Source organism: Helianthus annuus, chromosome 4 (genome assembly GCF_002127325.2).
Source record: "Helianthus annuus cultivar XRQ/B chromosome 4, HanXRQr2.0-SUNRISE, whole genome shotgun sequence".
In the NCBI taxonomy this organism is placed as follows: Eukaryota; Viridiplantae; Streptophyta; class Magnoliopsida; order Asterales; family Asteraceae; genus Helianthus; species Helianthus annuus.
In genome coordinates this window covers 169,183,166-169,200,262 of record NC_035436.2, presented here as the reverse complement: position 1 = coordinate 169,200,262, position 17,097 = coordinate 169,183,166, and the positions used below count along the sequence as shown (strand labels likewise).

The 17,097-nt window shown below is 40.1% G+C and overlaps 1 protein-coding gene across 1 annotated transcript; it reads left to right on the top strand.

Annotated features, from left to right (window-relative positions):
* Positions 1-11,012: 11,012 nt before the first annotated feature.
* LOC110937133 (myosin-binding protein 1) lies at positions 11,013-13,956 on the top strand. The gene is made up of 3 exons (XM_022179544.2): positions 11,013-11,254; positions 11,459-12,408; positions 12,957-13,956. Exons 2-3 carry the CDS (start codon positions 11,520-11,522, stop codon positions 13,625-13,627), a joined length of 1,560 nt encoding a protein of 519 aa, XP_022035236.1. The 5' UTR covers positions 11,013-11,254; positions 11,459-11,519; the 3' UTR covers positions 13,628-13,956.
* The last annotated feature ends 3,141 nt before the right edge of the window (positions 13,957-17,097 follow it).

The following is a 17,097-nucleotide window of genomic DNA, read 5'->3' as shown; positions in this document are numbered from 1 at the left end:
TGCGTTGTTACTACTCGACACACTCGTTACGCCTAGCACCGGAGATTCGGATCATAATGTAATCATACCAATTATATCGCTAAATCGTAGTATAATCGAATGATTACGTATATTCTATCATTAGTACAAACCTATTTTGCATAACACTCACGATGATGTCGAGTAAAGGCCTAATCTACCCTTCTCGATAAGCGTGAGGTGTCAAAACGTAAGTAATCAACGCTAACAAGGACTATCGGGTGAGTGCTATGACTCCAACCGTCATGACGATGATAGCAATACGAGTAAGTAGTGCCCCGGTAATCATTGTGGCACATCACATCGAAGAACGCACTCGAAGGCACGCGTAACTCGATCAACGCACTGAATATTGGATACATAAATACGTATATACGGCCCTTTTGTGATTAATAATAATAAATAATTTAATAATTATATAAATATATGAAAATATGGTTCAAACCGTCGAAATCGCACCAAAAACGGGATCAAAAGGCTTCCGAACGGATCAATTCGATCAGGCTAGTCCAATTGGTCAGACCGGCCCAATCAGATAGGCCAGTCCGATCGGATGGACCAGCCGATCGGATGGGCCAGTCCGATCGAATGGGCCAACCGATCGACTGGGCCAGCCGATCGACTGGGCCAGCCGATCGACTGGGCCAGCCGATCGACTGGGCCAACCGATCGACTGGGCCAACCGATCGACTGGGCCAGCCGATCCAACTGCTGTTTTGCCTTCCTTTCTCCTTCCTTGCCTATAAATACCCCTCCATTCCCTCCCAAACACTTGTGTTGCTGCTCCTAACCGACCAAGACGTTCCAGCCCTCAAATCTCTCGATTTCTTCCGATTCTTGTAAGTTTTCAACCCGAATCTTGTACTTTCTTGATCCAAATGCAATCCTTCATCTTTCTATCTTTCAAATCCCAATTTTTAACCGTGAAATCAACGGATTTGGGGTGTTCTAAGGTGATGTCACCATAAAGTTCTTCAAAGGTGATGTCATCCCATGAAGAACAACTCAGATTCGGATGATTTACATACGATTCTTCATGAATCTCAACCAAATCAATGTTTTTTTTCTAATCAAAAGGCCACGGATTTGGGATGTTCGGATAGATTTCATCACAAAGTTCTTATGAACTTCAAGTGTTGACCTCATATCATCAAGAACAACTCAGATCCAGGGCATTTCCTAAGTAAAATCAAGGTTTTTACATCAGATCTAGTGATAAAATGATCGATTTCGAGTTAAACACGGAAAAACCGACAAAAACGACCAGTTCCGACGAACGGGGTGATTCCCGGCCGATGAAACAGGTTGGAATTGACGGGATTTCAGTTGCTTAACACCTCGTCGTAACGACTCGACCCAAAACGCCGAAAAACGCTCGAAAAATCATCAAAAACAGCCGAACAGGATGGCCAATCGAGTGGCCCAATCGATCGAACAGCTAGTCGATCGAGCAGCTAGTCGATCGAGCAGCTAGTCGATCGAACAGCTAGTCGATCGAACAGCTAGTCGATCGAACAGCTAGTCGATCGAACAGCCATTCGATCGATCAGGCTGTCCGATCGATCAGGACCAAGTCCAACCGATCGACCAGGCCCACTCGATCGAGTGGCCTGTTCGACTGGGCCAGCCCAATTTCACTATTTTGTCCAATTTTAACCCAATTTCGCCCGATTTCACGCAAATCGATACCGTTTAACGCATAGTAATCTATCACTCACGTAAATTATCTGAAATCAGGATATTCTCCGGCACCGGTTCCGCAAACCTAACCGAAAACGCGCTGTGAGTATACTTGACCCCTTTTATCGAATTTTGGGTGTAACATACGTTCCATAACAACCGAACTTATCAAACGAATGATTCAATTTGACAATTTATCACTTGCGAATAACTGTTTGCATAGATATACGTGATGCTAGTTGCATGTATGCTAGGACTTATACTCGTGACGTCCCACCAACAACTAGTATAGTACTATTCCACCCGACGGGGTCTAGTTATGCCAGAGTCGAGCATCGAGGACTTAGCTGGTAGTATCAGTTTTGTGAGTATATATGTCGTGTATTACGTTTATGCATGTGGAAATTCGCAGCACTTTTAATCTATCATACTATACATATCAAACCTGTATACTCGCCAATACTTTTGTATTGACAAAGTTTTAACGTATGTTGCAGGTTTAGCCGAAGTTTACATCAAATCAAGCTAGGAAGTCTAGAAACGCATCTAAAATCTAGGTTGTCGGATTTGAATTGTTCGAGAGGACAAGAAATCCGTGATAACTTACGTGATTGTATTGTTTGTTAGTATGGGATGACAAATGTAATAAATATTATCGCAATATAGTTGTTATGGATTCTCTTGAGCAATCTGATTCGCCTAGTGCCGCGCCCCGATGATTCCGCCATCGGTTGGGGTGTGACAGATTGGTATCAGAGCCATAACTATAGGGAATTAGGCAAAGTTTGAGACTCGACCTAGTCCGGGTCGATGTCTTAGAAAAATTGACCTAGTCTATAGTCTAAGTACCTACAGGCCGACTCTTACGAACTCGTTAGGGTTTGTTTGGGCCAACTTGCTACTCTCGATCGAATTTGTTGAAAAGTTACAACTATTGTGTGAACACCGCATACTACAGCTTCACACAAAGAGCCTTTCCTAAGGCTAGAAGGTTACTTAGCCTTTCCTAAGGCTGACACAATACACATGTTTTCAAAACTACTCGCATAACAAAACCGAGTGATCTAGTCGAGACCAGGTGTGAAAACCAATAACTCTCGATAGGATCACTCACTCAGCGTATTTTTCTAGCACGAGAACTCTTTGTTGAGCTAGGAGTGACATCCACATCTCGACAAAAGGTCTCCATTTCGAAATTCTGGTGGAACTCTCGGATTTATTCGATGAGCACAACCACAAATGGGAACGAAGTTGTTAAGCCAGGGGTGAAACCCATACCTTAATCAACTGTTCCACTCTATAAAATGGTTTACAAAAGCTCTCACCAAGGACACGACCATAACAACGACTCAGGCTGCGCGAAGACTAGAGAGACGAATGTTAGGAGCTGCATCCCAGTGGAAGCGTGAGTCCTCTAGGTCAACGCGTATGCCCGAACCTGTTGGTTATAGTCGGGTTACTTGGGTAGTCAACGCCTAAACACCCAAGGCATTCCATCTAAATTTTTACGTGTATGGTTTACGTCTATGAGTTTTCAAATTTAAGCTTTACGATTTACCGATTTCTCGATTTATCGAATTTACGAACCTCGATTTACAAAGCGCACAACCTGCACAGCCATCGCAATCTAAAACAAAGACCGAATGATCGCAACGAAACAAACGCCTAAGTACTCGAATTCGCTTACGCTATTCCCCTTACCGCGTCCTCGCGAATTCTGAATCAATATCTATGTGTAACCTACAGCTATACCTATACGTACTATATACAAAACGAATCAATTATGTGAGAGTTTAGGAACCTAGAATTTTCCTATGTGGCTCCTATGTGTTTAAATAATTCTATACCAAGTTTTGATCGAATCAAATCGCATCAAAAGTTCAGAAATCATTATGATCGAATCTCATTCCGAATCCTTCTGTCTAGATGCCTTCCAACAACTCGATCTCGAGACGAGTAGCTAGGAGAAGAGCCCAACGACGCGCCGATAAGAGGATTGCCTCAATTGTGACCAAGGAAGTGGTCAAGCTCATTCCTCAAATTGTCGCGCAAGTGCACTCTCAAAGCCACTCTCGAGCCCCGGAAGACGTCAAGACGGAATCTGCATTCCTCTACAAACACTTCAAAGCCTGTGATCCGATGCCTTTTACGGGTGAAGGAGATGTTTCTCAATTACTCCAGTGGTTCGATGCCATCGAGGTTACCCTTCGTCAGAGTGGGTGCCCCGAGGACCTTCAAACTACTTGCGCCACCGGAGTATTCCAATCCCGAGCACTCGATTGGTGGACCGCCGAACGCAACAAACGTGGGATCTCCGCAGCTTACGCCCTCTCATGGGGTGAGCTGAAGGAACTCATGAAGGAAGAATATTGTCCCCCTCACGAAGTCCAGAAGCTAGAGAACGAATTTTGGGAAATCAAGCAAGCCGAAGGTGACAATGCGAGCTATACAGCAAGGTTCAAACAGCTTAGCATAATCTGCCCAAGTCAAGTCGACACTCCAAAGAAAGCTATCGCGAAGTATATTCGTGGCTTACCAGAGTGTGTGGGTGATTTTGTCGAAGCTGCAAAACCTACTACCATCGAAGAAGCCTACCGACTAGCCGCAGAGATCAACAGCAAACGGGTCGTGGACGGATTCTCCTTCAAGAAGCCTGTCACACGAGCTCATCAAGCAATCTTCATCAACTCATCCGACGATTCCCTTGGAGAATCGGTCAATGGTTCATCTGACAGCTCCTCGGAGGATTCTTCCAAGGATTGCTCCGACAATGTTTCCGTCAAATCATCAGGCGAATCCGAGGACGACACTGCATCAACTCAAGAAGCCCAACCGAGCCGCAAACGAAAGACCGTAAGCCCAGACTCTTCAACAACTGGACTGCCGCAACCCGAACCTCTCCGATCAGTTCCAGTTCAGTCTAAGCGTGCTTACAATGGATCTCATCCCCTGTGTTTCACATGCACGTATCATCACCCGCTAGAAGCAAAATGTCGCTATTGCGCAAATTGCAACTGGTATGGGCATTATACGTCGCAGTGCCGTACAGGACCGTGACCTGGAAAGAAGTCATCAGCAACCGCCGTCTCCGCAAGTATCCACAACAACGTTATTTTGATCCTAATGTTGTTGTAATAATCCGACTTATCGCTATCATTTCTGGAACTTATTTCATATATCATCGTGTGTGGATTCAATTTCTCGAGCACTATCTAGACGCTAGCACTATGTACTATATTATGTATTTTATCCCTATAACACTCTTAGAACGAGGTACGGTATACGTGCAAGGGACAACTAATCACGGGTGCACACGGGATTATCTTGGTCAGTGCACGGAGATCGTAGTGAAGTTCTAATGGTGCCATAACGTTTAAAAGCACGGTCAAGGCCGTGTCAACAAAGTGTGACACCAAAGCACGGGGCATAAGTAGTAGGGGTGACGCGGGGGTACGCTTTACCATACTACCGAAACTTCGTGAAGAAAGTGCCATGTGGAGTTGGACGTTATTAGACCTATTATACTATTATGGTTAATTTGACACTCTACCATCAATCACAAGGCGTAACAAAACTAAACCGCATCACTGCGAGGCTTCTCGTAAGTCCGCGTACACAAATTGCCACAATCGATGAACTTAGGTAAGTTCACCCCGAAGAGCAATTGGAGCAACGCGAGACTGGTCGTAAAGTCTAGAACGCAACTTAATCGCAGTTTTGCCGGATCAATCTCGCAATCAAATCATTCGATAAGTGGCTCGAAATCGCAATCGCATCATGTGTTTGTCTAGAAATCTCTAACGCTAGTTGTTGTCAATTGTGTGAATCTCTATCAGCTGGTGTGGATCGCCTATTGTGGATTCGCTAGACGAGTATCGAGAATCACTCGCCGCCTTCCACTCTTAACGCGCCTCGCACCTAATCCACCAACTCGATACTCTTATCATGGTTCGCTATTACTTATCAATGCACGCATTCTACGTGTCATGTTAGCGCACAAGACCTCGCTTCACGAGACGAAACTAACAAGGTTGAAACATGGTGATGTTTTGACCATATTAGTTGACTTTGTAATTTTCAAAAAAAAAAGTTGACTTTGTGGAAAAAGGCCGTGTGGGCTAGCCTTAGTACTATTCGTGGTGTAATCAGTTCAATCAATCGTCTATCACTCGCAACGCAACAATCGTCGCTTATCAATCTGTTGAAATCTATTGTCTATCGATGTTCGAAGGTTACTTGGAAGTCATCGCAGGTGGTGTAATGTTAGGGTGCATGACATTGCTTCACAAGATAAAACTAATATGGAAACATGGTGTTTGTCATATTAGCAAGTCTTGTGGAAACGTGCCATGCGAACTTCGTGTGGAATCAAATCGAAATCTCATTTACCCGAATCAAAATCGTGTCATTCGTTGCCCAACCAAGCATACCATATCAGCGTTGTGCGACCGGACTACTCGCACCCGCTGCCTACGCTTGGTTTGCATCCAACTTATTTCTATTCAAAACTCGGTCTAGCACCTCATCGCTAGGATCAAGGGAATCGAAATTCTATCTGTGTCTTATCGGCACGCATGACACTGCCTCATGAAACAGAGTTAATATGGGTAAAGCATGGTGGATACGCCGCTGGTACTTCCTATATATAAGTGTTTTAACCATATTAACGAACTTTTGTGGGAAGGTGCCACGTGGGGCCCGATGTGAGTTATTTTTCCATAGTATTAAGGAAAACCTATTTTTATAAAATTTTTACTAAAACCGTTGGACAAATGAAATTCCTTACAACATGGAGAAAACATTGAATCAGTTTGGCTCCGTGCCCAATGAAAATTTCATAAGTCCAATTCTTTTCTTAAAAACCTTTGCAATGACCGACAGGAATCTTCCCGAGAACGAGGGTTCGGCAGTCGAGTTCCGCTCGAACCCACGTTGTAGGAAAGTTTTCTTAAAACTTATTTTGCCACCTGATTCTTTTAAAATGTAAAACTCAAAACCTGTTACCAAATAACAAAACCCTCCACATAGCGCTGGTGTGGACATCAAAACGGTCGACACCGCGCCATGAGGAGATTTTTCTTAATTAACTTCGGAAATTAATCGAGTATTGGTAAGTTTAAAACGCTATAAAATTGCTTTTTGTATGTGTTATCACTTCTAAGTAATCGAATCGTATGCTCTCTCTATTTTCACTCGCCAAATCGTAATCGATCGCTCGTTATCTAGACGCTAATAATCTCTACTCTCAATCGCATCAACCCTTACGACCCTACTATTGGATTAATTTCGGGACGAAATTTCCTAAAGGAGGGGATACTGTAACAACCCGCACCTTCGTGCGTTGTTACTACTCGACACACTCGTTACGCCTAGCACCGGAGATTCGGATCATAATGTAATCATACCAATTATATCGCTAAATCGTAGTATAATCGAATGATTACGTATATTCTATCATTAGTACAAACCTATTTTGCATAACACTCACGATGATGTCGAGTAAAGGCCTAATCTACCCTTCTCGATAAGCGTGAGGTGTCAAAACGTAAGTAATCAACGCTAACAAGGACTATCGGGTGAGTGCTATGACTCCAGCCGTCATGACGATGATAGCAATACGAGTAAGTAGTGCCCCGGTAATCATTGTGGCACATCACATCGAAGAACGCACTCGAAGGCACGCGTAACTCGATCAACGCACTGAATATTGGATACATAAATACGTATATACGGCCCTTTTGTGATTAATAATAATAAATAATTTAATAATTATATAAATATATGAAAATATGGTTCAAACCGTCGAAATCGCACCAAAAACGGGATCAAAAGGCTTCCGAACGGATCAATTCGATCAGGCTAGTCCAATTGGTCAGACCGGCCCAATCAGATAGGCCAGTCCGATCGGATGGACCAGCCGATCGGATGGGCCAGTCCGATCGAATGGGCCAGCCGATCGACTGGGCCAGCCGATCGACTGGGCCAGCCGATCGACTGGGCCAGCCGATCGACTGGGCCAACCGATCGACTGGGCCAGCCGATCCAACTGCTGTTTTGCCTTCCTTTCTCCTTCCTTGCCTATAAATACCCCTCCATTCCCTCCCAAACACTTGTGTTGCTGCTCCTAACCGACCAAGACGTTCCAGCCCTCAAATCTCTCGATTTCTTCCGATTCTTGTAAGTTTTCAACCCGAATCTTGTACTTTCTTGATCCAAATGCAATCCTTCATCTTTCTATCTTTCAAATCCCAATTTTTAACCGTGAAATCAACGGATTTGGGGTGTTCTAAGGTGATGTCACCATAAAGTTCTTCAAAGGTGATGTCATCCCATGAAGAACAACTCAGATTCGGATGATTTACATACGATTCTTCATGAATCTCAACCAAATCAATGTTTTTTTTCTAATCAAAAGGCCACGGATTTGGGATGTTCGGATAGATTTCATCACAAAGTTCTTATGAACTTCAAGTGTTGACCTCATATCATCAAGAACAACTCAGATCCAGGGCATTTCCTAAGTAAAATCAAGGTTTTTACATCAGATCTAGTGATAAAATGATCGATTTCGAGTTAAACACGGAAAAACCGACAAAAACGACCAGTTCCGACGAACGGGGTGATTCCCGGCCGATGAAACAGGTTGGAATTGACGGGATTTCAGTTGCTTAACACCTCGTCGTAACGACTCGACCCAAAACGCCGAAAAACGCTCGAAAAATCATCAAAAACAGCCGAACAGGATGGCCAATCGAGTGGCCCAATCGATCGAACAGCTAGTCGATCGAGCAGCTAGTCGATCGAGCAGCTAGTCGATCGAACAGCTAGTCGATCGAACAGCTAGTCGATCGAACAGCTAGTCGATCGAACAGCCATTCGATCGATCAGGCTGTCCGATCGATCAGGACCAAGTCCAACCGATCGACCAGGCCCACTCGATCGAGTGGCCTGTTCGACTGGGCCAGCCCAATTTCACTATTTTGTCCAATTTTAACCCAATTTCGCCCGATTTCACGCAAATCGATACCGTTTAACGCATAGTAATCTATCACTCACGTAAATTATCTGAAATCAGGATATTCTCCGGCACCGGTTCCGCAAACCTAACCGAAAACGCGCTGTGAGTATACTTGACCCCTTTTATCGAATTTTGGGTGTAACATACGTTCCATAACAACCGAACTTATCAAACGAATGATTCAATTTGACAATTTATCACTTGCGAATAACTGTTTGCATAGATATACGTGATGCTAGTTGCATGTATGCTAGGACTTATACTCATGACGTCCCACCAACAACTAGTATAGTACTATTCCACCCGACGGGGTCTAGTTATGCCAGAGTCGAGCATCGAGGACTTAGCTGGTAGTATCAGTTTTGTGAGTATATATGTCGTGTATTACGTTTATGCATGTGGAAATTCGCAGCACTTTTAATCTATCATACTATACATATCAAACCTGTATACTCGCCAATACTTTTGTATTGACAAAGTTTTAACGTATGTTGCAGGTTTAGCCGAAGTTTACATCAAATCAAGCTAGGAAGTCTAGAAACGCATCTAAAATCTAGGTTGTCGGATTTGAATTGTTCGAGAGGACAAGAAATCCGTGATAACTTACGTGATTGTATTGTTTGTTAGTATGGGATGACAAATGTAATAAATATTATCGCAATATAGTTGTTATGGATTCTCTTGAGCAATCTGATTCGCCTAGTGCCGCGCCCCGATGATTCCGCCATCGGTTGGGGTGTGACAGATGGATAGACTGAGGACATGTTGCACCTTTGCAGGTGTGTCAGGCATGTCGGCTGTGGAGGTGAAGCCACGTCAGTCTGCCACTTATGTAGACCTGACAGGCGGCTGCCATTGGTGCTACTTTCTCTGTGGTGTCAGTCCCACTTGCCGAGTGTACAGGATGCAGTGCGGGCCGCACCGCTGCTTGCGGTAACTGTAGATGTTCCCGCGTCTCACTCTTTGATCAAGAAATACGCGAGATGCGGTGCCAAGCTGCATCGTCGTTTGTGGTGACTGTTGTTGTTATCCAGCTCCCTTGTATTGGTAGAAGTGTTCACTGGATGTGGTGCTAGGCCGCATCGCTGTGAATACTTCCGTTTTCATACACCAGATGCGGTGCCATGCCGCATCACTATACCGTTCTCATATTCCAGGTAAGTCCTCCTCCATCCTTGGGCAGATTGGATTCAACCATTGTGTTTGCGGGTTCCCGCACGGACACAGGTAGGTTGTTGGCTAGTAAGAGTTTTGATAAGGGTAATGGTCACTCACGATCGTACTAACGCAAGATCTGGGACCATACCCCTTCATACACCTCACCACATTTCATACTCACTCAACACCATCTCAGTGAAAGGTGAAATGTAAAACCCCATGCCTACATAACATTGTGACATCACTTTTATTTTCATATTTCACCCATCACAACATATAATCTAAGACTTTTAGTCTCTGTTATGAGCAAATGATTATAGGATTATCAAACATGTAGACCCATAGCATTTTTATGTTATGTATGAATACAAATATAAATTAACATCTAGGGTTGTAATCAAATCGAACGTTCAACGAATAGTTTGTGAACTGTTTGGCGGGAAGTTCGTTTACGTTCGTTCGTTTAATAAATGAATGAACATGAACAATAAATTTCGTTTGATTAATTATATGAACGAACATGAACAGATGTCTTGTTCGTTTGATTGTGTTCGTGAACGTTCATTAACGTGTTCGTGAACATTCGTTGATATTTACTTCTTTATGTTTTCGTGAAAGACTTTAGTACCTTTTTATCTAAACTTTTAATACTTTTTAATTTTTATTTATTTTATTACCCTAACAATTAAAATAGGAAACAACATTCTCATTGTGTTTATGCATCATTCCCCTTTCCTTCCTCAATATTTACATCGACCTCCATTCCACAGTTATGGCTTCAAGTCTCAGCGTTGCTCCTTCTATCATTCACCTCTAGCCTCCATCGCTTTCGCCGATTTTATTTGTGCTCGTGAAGACATTCATTTTTTTAATGAACTAACGTTGACATAAAATGTCATTCGATAAACGTTCATGAACTGTTCATAATCACAATTATTTTCTTAATGAACGAATAGAAACAAATTTGATTCATTTAGAGCACTAATAGCATCCAAATCACTAATTCTTAAAAGATCATAAAAAGACAAAGAAATAAAAACCTGTTCCCTCATAATTGTATAAAATAATAAGACAAATTCATAATTAACAATTTATTTATTTCAAAACAAATTTAAAAGCCAAGAAAAAGTAAAAAGTTGGGTCTTTTGAAGATTAAACAAGATGACTAAAAAGTTAATGATGGTAGGTCGATCATGGCTGCTTTCATCCCACTTTCGGTAGCCGACTTCTACTTCCTACCTCGCTTTCTTTCAAACTTCGGATTTTTATTGGGTTTCTTTCACACACACATATAAACACTGCAAATTTCTTCTTAATCCCTGCTCATAATCTTGAATCTAAACAAGATCCAATTAATCTTCACTGTGCTGTCTTTATCAGGTTTGATCTGCTTCTCACTTCTGCTCATCAATCCATGATCTTCTGATTTATTTTTGCTTGCTTTAATTTAACAAAACCCTAATAGTTTGTGCTTAGAGCTACTAAATCTTGTCAAGTTTGACTTTTTATGAATACCCTTTTGTTCCAACTTGTAAATCTGTAGGTATTAAGAGTTTTATAACATTCTTTATTATTTTTTTTCAGTTTATTTCAAGATTCTTGATCTGTTATTAGGCTGGAAAGAAATCAGCAAGCATATTCTGAAATGGGTCTGAAGAATAATAACTCATCATCTTTACAGTCACCCAATAATTATTTCCACAGGCTTTCAAAGGCTTTACAGTTTGCAGTTTCTGAATGGCTGCTCATGTTTTTGTTATTCATTGATGCATGTTTCACTTACTTGATTGCAAAATTTGCATCTTACTCTCAGCTTCAAGGTCCATGTGTATTATGCTCAAGATATGATCATGTTCTTGCAAAGGACAAAACAGGAATTTACTGGGATTCATTCTGTAATCATCATAAGTCTGAGATTTCATCTCTGGTTATTACTTCCCATGTTAACGGAATATGTGAAAATTGTCTAGTGAACAACAACAGGTTCAACGATGAAACTTTTCGGTTACAAAATCATGATTCTTCGGGTTCGAGAATCTGTTTTTGTTGCAATGAACAATATGGTTCAAGAGACCATGTGAAAAACTTGCTTCCTACTAATTCGTTACATTCACATGCTTCTGAATCGTTGATTACAAACGCTGAGCATGCTAAGAATGAAAAGAACATTTTTGTGGACGAATCTCTCGAATCTTGTATTTCTATTCATAGTGAAAAGAATCTAACTGCTCGTTCATCGGAGGTTGAATATCCGAAAGATGATGATGTTAATGCCGGCAATGTATTAGAGCTCCCGGTTCCTGATATTGTTCCTGATATTATTCCGGAGGTTCATTTGAAGGCTGATTCGCATTTTGAATTTTCCGATATTCACAACGATTCTGCTACTGTCGCAACACGTGATATAGATGAAGTTAAATGTCAGAATGATGAAATTAAGGAAGCTATATCTCCGATTAATGAACCGGTCTCCTTTGATGAGGTTTCGTCATCGAGCAATGCCAAAATTCCTGCTGATGACTTTCTAGAGACAAGTAAGTTCAATCTCCTTTTTAGAGTGTTTAGATGTGCATTTCGAAAGGCCTCGTTTGCGGTATGCGCATTTAATGTATATATGTGTGGGCGCTCGGGGGGGGGGGGGGGGGAAGTGAAAGTGCACTAATTTTAACGTTATTTTACTAATTTCGTGAAAATAACATTAAAAGAGGGGGATGGTTAATCATGCATCATGTGGTGGCGTTGATAGCCGAAAGACAAGGGAGTACATGCACTAATCAGCCTTTGTCTTAATTGCTGAGTGTTATGTGCATTATGTCCAAGGCTTGATGCAAAACTACCATCGAGCCGGGCGTCTCACTGGAAGCAGCCTCTCTATTCCTACGGGGTAGAGGTAAGGCTGTCTACATCTTACCCTCCTCAGACCCTACCTTAGCTTTGCTATTAGTGGGATTTACCGAGTATGATGATGATGAGATGTGCCTTTCGAAAGTGATTGTTTGATCATTGTGATTTGTAGACCGTAGTCGTAGTAATTAGCTTTCATTAAAGCTGCAATATAACTAATAGTTTGTCTGTTTTGTAGTCAATCCTCCAATAACCAATGAAGTGATCAAAGACCCTGCAACTACAAACGGTCACCAAATATCAAACCAATTAGATCTCGGTGATGCGTATAAGCTTGCTATAGGCACCAAAGGAAGACAACTCTCCGGGAAGCTTCTAGACCTGAAATCATTCAATAATTCTTCAGCGAGAATCGGTGAAGACTTAAAGATATTATTATCACACAGATCTAACGACAGTCTAATAAGCCCCAAGTTATCTTTTAACAGCGATGAATTAACGGGTTTGCAGTTACTTCAAAGAAGAATCTCTTTGGAAAGAAACGAGTCTAATATTTCGTTAGACGGTAGTATTGTGAGCGAAATTGAAGGGGAATCTGTGGTTGATAGATTACGAAGACAAGTTGAACACGATAAGAAACTTATGGGTGTTTTATATCAAGAGTTGGAAGAAGAACGAAACGCATCGGCTGTTGCTACGAATCAAGCAATGGCTATGATCACTCGGTTACAAGAGGAAAAGGCTGCACTTTATACGGAAGCTTTACAATCTTTAAGGATGATGGAAGAACAAGCGGAGTATGATAATGAAGCGTTACAAAAAGCGAATGATATTATTGAAGAAAAAGATAAACAGATTCGAGAGTTGGAAGAGTTACTTAGAAAGACGTCTGAAGATGTTAGAGAATGAACCCGTAATATTATTCTTGAAGGTAAATTTCTATAATCTTACTAATTTAACCGTTGATGGTTTTACTGTGGCTGCATAAAAGGGAATATAGATTGGATTTATACATGATGTTGTACAGTTTTGATGAGGTTTTCTTAAGGCTTGGTTATATAAAGTTCAGTATGTTGTGTGTGCGTGTGCACGTGTGAGTGTGATTTTTAAATTTTTTTTTTATACGGTTTTGTGGTTAGTGTTTAGAAGCATTTATAGACAATAATGGCTTCAAGATGTATACTTATACCCTTATGTTTAAGTTACTTAAAGTTAATGAATAAGTTTGATTCTTTAAAGGGGTTTGCATGAACTTTGACTGGAACAGGATGTAAAGAAGGCAATACCTTTTTTTTAAACGGCAAATTTCTTTTATTCCTGTCGTCTGTGGGACTTGAACCCAAGACCTCCCTCTCCCAAAGTGTTTAAAGGTTTTGTTTTTGCCAATGAACCACCTCCCGTTGGTATACTTACAGTTGTATCTTAATAGTTAGGTGCACTTATAAAACTTTAATGACCATGTGGTAAAACATGCATGTGACCCTCATGTGGACATCATATGGTGCACATTACTTGTCATTCAAAACCAATAATATCCACTTATTACAACTTACTAGAAATGATGGAGTGGAGAGTATGAGTATAAGTATAAGAAAACCAATAAAAACATTGCAAGATTTTAACTTAGGCTGTTTATATAAAAAAAAAGAATTACTAATCATGATTATAATGACCTATGCAGTTAATACCGGTGATATGTTGGTCATATCGGTCCCTTAGTAAAATATCGGTGTCAAATATCGGTCCCTTAGTAAAATATCGGTGTCAAATATCGGTACCGATTTTATCTGCGATATTGACCGATATAACTGATATATCACTGAATTATTGGTGTTAAATTGCTATATATATAAATTCTGGTGTTTATATATAAATTGTTATATCCCACCGATATAACCTATATTTCAAATATCAGTCCTTGACCGATATCCAATATTTTACCGCATTAACTGCATAGATAATGACTATACTATTTAAATAAGAATCTGTTTTCAAAATAGACTGCATTTATTAATTCCATGTATTTAAAATACACTTCAAAAGAAATAATAACTATATGAATAGAATTTGACACACTTTAAAAACTTTATAGCACTTTAATGTGCCTTTCAGGAGAACTATTTCATAGTATCCTAAGGCGGCAGTTTTAACAATCTTTACCTATGAATAAGTTGTGGTTGACTGAAAAGATAACGAGTCATCTGCACATGATAAAGATCAATAAAAACTAGATACCAATGAAAACTATACAAAGGGAAAAAGATATCCTAGTAAACCCATCTGTTCCAAATTTTGGATACAATTTGACCAACTCATGATGATCATAGTTAATATATACTGAGTCTCCCCACTTGTGGTCTAGTGGTAGGAGGCTTGAGTTTTCCAGTGTAGACTCAAGTTCAATTCCCACTTGTGTCATATGAGATGAATATAGGTAGTGAAAGATTTGAACTAGGTCTTGTGTTACGCCGGTTTCCGTCCCAGCTTAAGAGACAAAAAGAAACAATATATTTTAATTGCTCAGCCATAAGCGGTTGGGGCTTCCTACACAATGGGAACTCGGTCATGGTTTCGGTCCATGATGTCAATTTAAAAAAAATAATAATAAATGTGAGATAGCTTTGATAACATGCATGTTTGTGCTTCGCTCACTTGTACATTACTACGCATAACTTTGTTTCGGTAAATAAAACTAAATTGGTGTGTACCTAAAAATAGTCACGTCGTAACACTATAATCATCGGAGTTTTATAAAACATAGCATCTTAAAAGGTATAATAGAAAAAATAAAATAGGATCAAAATAAATTATAATAAAATAATAAAATTTAAAACATAAACAGAAACTTATAGACTATTCATCCCCCGCGGTTTTAATATATAGAGAATGATACTAGAACTGAGTCCTTTGGGTAAACATTAATTCAATACATATGTTTGTTTAAGTAGCGTATGACAACAGGGGGCGGATCTATGGTGGATTGAGGGGGTTATCGAGATACCCCTTAGTGAAGTGCGAAAAATTCATTTTTCTTCGTTTTATGTAGATCCGCCACAATATACACTGAATTTGTTTTTGATGCCCGTGAATGGGTACTATGACTCATTTTTTCCTTGTATTGTATTGTAGATGAAAATGACAACACAATACTTGGCTTTTGTTATTTAGATGCATGAAATTTTGACAGTATCACTAAAGTATACTCATTTAACCCCCATACAGAGATAGACAGTAATGTATTTGGGGGTTTGCGACCATTGTATGCCTTCGCTTGATAAAGTGGTTGCCAACAAGAAATGAGTCTTTGAGCAAGAGATGCAGGGAGAGAGACGAAGAAGAGGCTTGTGGAGGAGATGCTAAAGTTTTTTTATTTTATTTTTTTTTTTTTTATTTTTTATTTTTTAGTAAAAAGGTAGAGCTATTAACCATTAGCACATAAAACCGTGATTCCGGTTGTTTCTAAACAATTTATATAAAGATAAGGGAGAAACCCAATGACGATGTATGGCGGCCCATGATCAGTTTTAGATCCTCACGATTATAGTTCACCCAATAAACCAAGTTATAGCTTAGACCATGGGGTATGGTGGGGCTTGGGTTGAGACTTGGGTTGGAAATTGGTTGACACGTGGAATGGGTGGCAGACATGGGCTAAATCCACATTCAACACGGTATGGTGGGGCGGGGGTTTGGGGCGTGGGTTTGGTGGGCTTCGCTGGGCTGACCCGCTGGGCTATTTTAATATTAGAGTTAATTGCCAAAATCGCCCTTGAGGTTTGAGCACATTTGCCATTTTCGTCTAAAATGACACTTTTGTACCATTTTGCCCCCCACGTTTGTAACTTTTTGCCATTTTCATCCAAACAACTAACTTAGTTTATTTTTTCTGTTAAGTTGAATGATATTTGGATGAAAATGACAACTATAAACCACAGGGACGAAAATGACAAATGTGCTCAAACTCTTTTTAATTTCTTTTATTTAGTTAATTTTGTCACATATATAATAAAAAAGAATATACATGCAATTTTTATATGAAAAAAATAATAGTTTTCTCACATATTTTTTATAAATTTTCATCCAACCACTAACTAAGTTAATTTTTTTCTATTAAGACGAAGGATGTTTTAAATTTTATAAATTAATACAGAAATTAATTTCCAATTGTTTATATAGATCAATTTTATAAAAATAAATCTACTTAAACCTCTAATTTTTATAAAACTAAAATGCTTGTGACCTTATAGAAAAATGTCAAATAAACAAATATTATCATATGTACCAAGTTTTTAATTCATCTTCTACTCTTTTAAATTCGCTCCTAACGAAAAACAAAAGCCAGTGCCCCCATCAAACAACGTACCGTTACCAAACCTTAA